General features: G+C 42.4%; 1 protein-coding gene across 1 annotated transcript in view; it reads left to right on the forward strand.

The window, feature by feature from the left end:
- The window catches only part of LOC133423206 (solute carrier organic anion transporter family member 5A1), a 50,209-nt gene that overhangs the window by 25,660 nt on the left and 18,549 nt on the right, over positions 1 to 6,000 (forward strand). The window contains exons 3-4 of the mRNA XM_061713362.1: positions 1,689 to 1,821; positions 1,942 to 2,159. Of these exons, the coding sequence (XP_061569346.1) occupies positions 1,689 to 1,821; positions 1,942 to 2,159 (351 nt within the window). The remainder of the gene's footprint in view (positions 1 to 1,688; positions 1,822 to 1,941; positions 2,160 to 6,000) is intronic.

Raw genomic sequence — 6,000 nt, forward strand, 5'->3', positions numbered from 1 at the left:
TAAGAAAAAGACCTCTTGTTGTTGCCAGCTATAAATGATTGTTTATTGTCTCTGGGTGGTAATATCCTGTTGCTGTGCGAACAGTTTGACTGCCGCAGTGAATTGACTTTCCAGGCTGCAGGAAATGAGAAATGGCACAATGAAAGGAGTTAAAAAGTTGATATATGAGCGAGAACGAAAGCGGGAGAAGTGAAAGAGAGATGGGAACCTGTTTTGCAGTGCTCTGAGAACAGATTCCTGTCTGAACAGGTAGATTTATGCAAAGTGTAGCAGACCTGCAAGTACAGCCGCATCGCCAGTGCCATCTTAATTGTGTGAAATGTGCCCATTCTTGCATTTTTGTAATGGCACCCACAAGATCCCAAAGCCAACGCAGCTCTCTGCCTTCAGGGCCACATGCAACAACACATAAATGTGTACTCTACAAGGAAAACCCAAAGATTTTAGGGCATTTTCAGTATCTCATTTGAGAGAGTATACATTGTGGTAAAGATATAAGGGTGAGTACTAACTATTAAAGTGGTAACTTCAAGCTAGAGAAAGATGCAGCCCACAAGAAGTACTTTAAACAAATATTGGACCAGTTGTAGAGTGTTTCCATTTCAACATAAGCATACTTACTATCTAGATAAGGCATGCGCAAGCATGCACAGCTTATGTAATCTGGCTCAGAGGCTGTTCCTTTGGTCTCGGGAGAGATTAGACATCCAAGTGCTGGTCTGGATTGAAAGCACACCTGCTGCCTCTGCTGCTAAACAGATTCTTCCACACCAGCAGCAGCACGCTCACACGTGTACTCGCGCACACATAGCCGATGAGGTTTAATGCAGCCATGCAAGGAAATAACATTTGAGGGATGAAATAATTTTGCACGAGGGCCAGGCTGTGGGGATGTGAGAGATGAGTGGAAGAGGCATGTGGTTTCTAGCTATTTATGTTTATTTCTTTTCCTGGAAATGGAAATGTTGCTGCATAATCTGTGAATGGATGAGAATTTTGGAATTTGGCAGAAACATTTTAAATCTCAACTGCACACACAGACAAGTGCTAATCCGTCCTCAGTCACCCGAGTTCACACAGTGCTTGCTGCAATGTTCCAGGTGTAATAATAGAAAGTTTGCCCCCCTGATACCAACTGGTGAATAGCTTTGACATGTCTCCCTGCTGGATGTCCGCATGTGATTTTTCCACTTGTCCATTTAAGATTATCTAAATTTAATGAGTTTTCCCTCTCCCTGCAGCAAAGTGGCGGGGCATTTGGCTCACCTCAGGGATGGTCTAAGCGCCCCGGAGGGTTAATGTTTTACTCCCCACGTGCACTGACATTTCCTGGCATGCTCTCGGGGCACTGTGAGAACTGTGGAGGGTCTCGGGTCGGTTGTTACAGACGCTTGAGGAGCTGTGGGAAACGACCTCTGGAGTGCTGAAGGGTTCCTAGTGCTGCAGGCGCTCTGAATGAGGTGCATGAGAAGTCGGAGGAAATGAAAAGCTCCCTCAGGTCTGAATTAAAAAGTCACATGGAACAGCGGGTCATTAAGAGCATTAATGAGGAAAGTGGAAAATAATTGTGAGAATCAAATCAGGGAGGTATTTTTGGTTTTGCACGAATTGAAACTTGGGGATTACTGATCATATTTTAAGCAGTTTATGAATGTTTTTCTGATTTGTTTTCTCTGGGTTTCTTTTAGCCATAATGTATGTAATGGGGGCCCTGGGACCTGCAGCTGGTTACCTGCTGGGAGGTGTCCTCATTGGCTTCTACGTCGACCCCAAAACGGTTGTGAACATCGACCAGAATGACCCTCGCTTCATCGGCAACTGGTAAATATGCATGTGCATCTGCACGCCAGCCTGTCTCCTTACGCAGGCTCCCTGTGTGGGGATCTTTCTTTAGCTTTACAGCCCGTCTTATCCTTTTTCTTTTATTTTTTCCCTTCTCAGGTGGAGTGGATTCCTCCTATGCTCCATAGCTATGCTTCTGGTGATCTTCCCCATGTTTGGCTTCCCCAAAAAGCTGCCTCCGCGCCACAAGAAGAGGAAGAAGAAAAAAATGGGCTCGTCAGCCGACGTGTCCAGCGACGATGATGTGATGAAAGAGAAGTCAAGTGGCAAGGACCAAAATGTGTCGTCCTCCATGGGCTTTGGAAAAGATATCAAAGGTGGGACTCTCGATGCAGAGGTGTTGCGTGAAGGAACTGTAAGCGATTGATCTGCAAACAGCCTGTAATCCAGTCAATGATGGAGATTAGTCGTCTTATCCAGTAATGGAAGCTTTATTGAGATTTCTTTTAAGGGTATTTATGCAGAATGAGTGTATTTTACAAAGACGCCCACTGAAGCAGTAAACACCTGGTTCTATTAACACGAATAAATGAATGTAAACGTGGCACACATATGCATTGCTGCTGGAGCATTTTTCGACTGCTTCCCTGAGTCAAATATAGCAGGAATCTCCTGGTTTTCCCCAGGTAGCTCAGTCCTGCGCTTGTGTTTCCCCAGTTTCCTCTTGTCTCACTTTTTGCTGTCGGTTCTCTTTTAAATGAGCTCCCGGGGGACCTCAAGTCACATCTCCACACACAGGAACCCGACAGGCTGTGCAGCAGAGCTAAAATGCGGCACTCGGGCTTGCGTTTGCAAAATCAAACATAGATTTAGTGTCGCTGTGCACTCATGAATTAATGCTCAACCAGAGAATTCAAAACGGTTGATCCGTCTTGAAGATGCGCCCAGTGTGAACCAGTGCGAATGCGCTGCTGCTTTACCAGATCGGTGCAAGCTCAGCTGCTGTTTTATTTGTCACAGCTGGATGGTTTTGAGGTGTTTTACAAACTATGTCCCATTTTGCAGACTCAGGTGCTTCAACATGTGGATCTGGAATGTATTTTAGTACAGTACGCGTCCTTCATTTGAGCTACGTGTGCTGCTTTTGTACGAATTCAGCACATTTTGTGGAAGAAATGCTGCAGATCACAAGCAAACACTGTAAATCGCTAACTCCGAATGTTTTTCATTTATGCACGTCAGGGACAAATATTTGATCAAATATGTTCCGCACCTTGGCCCGCTGCTGTGTGCGAAGCGGTTCCCCTTGAAAGGTCTGGAGGCCTGGGAAAATGACTGCTGACACGGTGCATCATAACAGCGTTTTAATACGCCATTAATTAGCTGGCAGCTTTCAGCTGCTCTTTTAATCCGTTCCGCTGAACAAAGGCACTCGATACTTATTTCAGACCGAACGCTGATGTTTTGTCTCAAAATGGAAAGGAGAACTTTAATGTTTTGAATCAGGTCAGTGTTTTTGCAGAGAAATACCCAGAACAAAGGTAAGCAACTCTGTTCCTAGAGAGCCGCAGTCCTGCATGTTTAGACGTTTCTCTGCTTCACCACACCCTGATACAAAGGACTGTGTCATTAACAGACTTGTGCAGAACTGGATGAGAAGCTGATGATGACGGTTAATTAGAATCAGGTGCCGTGATGCAAGGAGACGGCTCTCTAGGATCAGGGTTGCCCACCCCTGACCTAAGACAACCACACTGTAATAAAACAAAGCATTTGTTTACAACAAAGTCAGAGTGCTTGTTTTTCCTATTTGACAGGCTCAGATATTTTTTTTTTGTTAATTTCTTACTGTTTTAAAAGTGGCAATATCATGGAAAGAATCTCCACAGAGATGGACTATTTTCATCTTCCCGTCTCAGGCAACTTCCACATGAGTCCAGTTCTGTTTTAAACCAAACTGATCCACAGTGAGTTTCAACCCCATGTCAGAAAAGACCTCCATTCACATCACACCACCATAAATATGTATGACTGGCTTGCGTTGATGCTCACTAGGGATGTGTGCACAAGTCAAAAAAGGATATCAAATCTGTGTTTGAAATAATCTCTGTTGCAGATTTTTTTCGTTTTGGCATTCCTTTTGAGCAGGCAAGCTGTTGAATCAAATGTAGGGGTGTAACAATATATCGTGCCACGAAATTTCGCGATACAAAAACGTCACAATACGTGTCGTGGAGGTGAAAAACTGTATCGCGATATTGGGTTATTAATATTAATCTATTGTGTTGACTAGTAACGCGCATCCGACCGCGACCGCGGCTCGACCCGCAGACCAAAATCTTACTCCACTCAGAAGAAACTAGTCCCATTTTGTGGTCCCGTTTAGAGCTCTGAACTTTTACTAATGTAAGTCTGGTGTAGAGTTAAGCCTTACCTTATTAAAGTAAACCTTTTTGGGGTCGTGAGTAGGTTAAACACGGGGACAACTTCTGCTGAGTTCCAGTCTACTTTAATGTCCCTCAACAGTGTAGGATTTTAGAACATCAACACAGCACCTAGTGCCGTACTGTGGCGTATCACTCCGCCCAATCTAAAACAGACTTATCACTACAGATAAACTGAATAGTGTCATTATAGTCCCTGATTTACATCAGAATATAAATAATATATTTATAAAATAATGAACCCTGAATTACCAAAATAACCTTCTTAACAAAAATAAATCTCCTCTTACACTTATAAGGTGAGCATCAATCAATCTTTTTATGATGTAAAATTGTATTTATTTATTTACTTTTATTTATTTATTTAATTTTAGTTGTTAAATTAGAAAGAAAAAAGTCAAATCATACATGAGAGAAACTATTCAGTTTGTGGCTAAATATTTGTACTTGTATGAAACTGAAGATCATAATGCAAACCTGACATTTACTTTTAGTTAAGTTTGTGGAAAATGGTTGGCCTGGCTTTCTCTTTAAAACTTAAACAGTTATAAAGCATTACAAACTGTAACAATAGGGCAAACGTACAGTATTGTTTTGTATTTTGTGTCTTTCAAATAAAAGACAATTTTTTCCAGTCATATGTTCCTCATTCAAGGTTGTTAAAAAAATACTGCTATAATATCGTAACGTATCGTTATCGTGACCTCAATATCGTGTATCGTACCGTATCGTGAGATTAGTGTATCGTTACACCCCTAATCAAATGCAAACTTTTCCTGCTCAAACAGCTAGTACAAAAGGACAGGAAGAGCCAGCAGTGCAAGCTGCTCCGTCTTTGTGACGTGTTCCAGCGATGGCCGCATGATACAGGCTTGGCGAATAAGGGAAGCATACAGAGCAGACTTTACACACTGTAATGGGGTCTCCGGTTTTCTACTTTCAAGGGTCAAACTCTCCAGGGCAGTGTAGATGCCAGATGTACACGTTTTAAAACTAAAGGCAAGTCTCCGTGGAGTTTTAAGCTCTAATGGATAGCAAAGACTTGGGATTTGGTTTTGATCATATGTGAAATGATCCAAAAGCAAGTTTGTGCTGCTCCGTCATCGTTTACAAAAGCCTTTTGCTTCCATTAATCCACATTTAACCCCATTAAAAATTAATTTCATGAGAGTAGCCATAACAGTAACAGTGTTACGTCTTAAACTGTAAATGTATTAATGTGGATGTAGCCGGAGTTTTGACATCCAATTAAGTGCTTGTTTTATCCTAGAGGCAGGTCATGTGCTGTGTAATGTTTAAAAAAGGAAAAGTCAAAGTGATTAGGCAAGAGATTTTATCTATTTTCCTGGAGATCAAAGCTTCAGTCCAAGTTAAGTGCCTCCCTTTTCCCGAATGATTCACTTACTGTACTCGGTCTCGTCTGTAACATTACACCGCTCTTCCCGAAGCAGCTCCGTCTGCTCTCCCTGCTATTTACGCTTTCCTCCTCCTAAAACAGCTGACCCCACTGCGATTTCACAAACGGACATCTTCAGCTACTGTTCAGCAGAGATGCTTTTTATATTGCGGTCGGAGGCCTTTCAGTTGCAGACAGTCAATTTAGCATATCAGGGTGTGTATCTGAAAAGAAAAATGCTTGATTGATGGGTGGGACAGTGAATCCCTGAAGAGGCTGAAACTGAAATAGTCATTTAAAGAGTTTGAGAATCCTTTTCAGTTAAATTACTATCAATTATATATACTCTTATGACCCGCCTCAGGAGAACGGGGTCTA

This window comes from Cololabis saira, chromosome 22, assembly GCF_033807715.1.
Source record: "Cololabis saira isolate AMF1-May2022 chromosome 22, fColSai1.1, whole genome shotgun sequence".
NCBI lineage: Eukaryota > Metazoa > Chordata > Actinopteri > Beloniformes > Belonidae > Cololabis > Cololabis saira.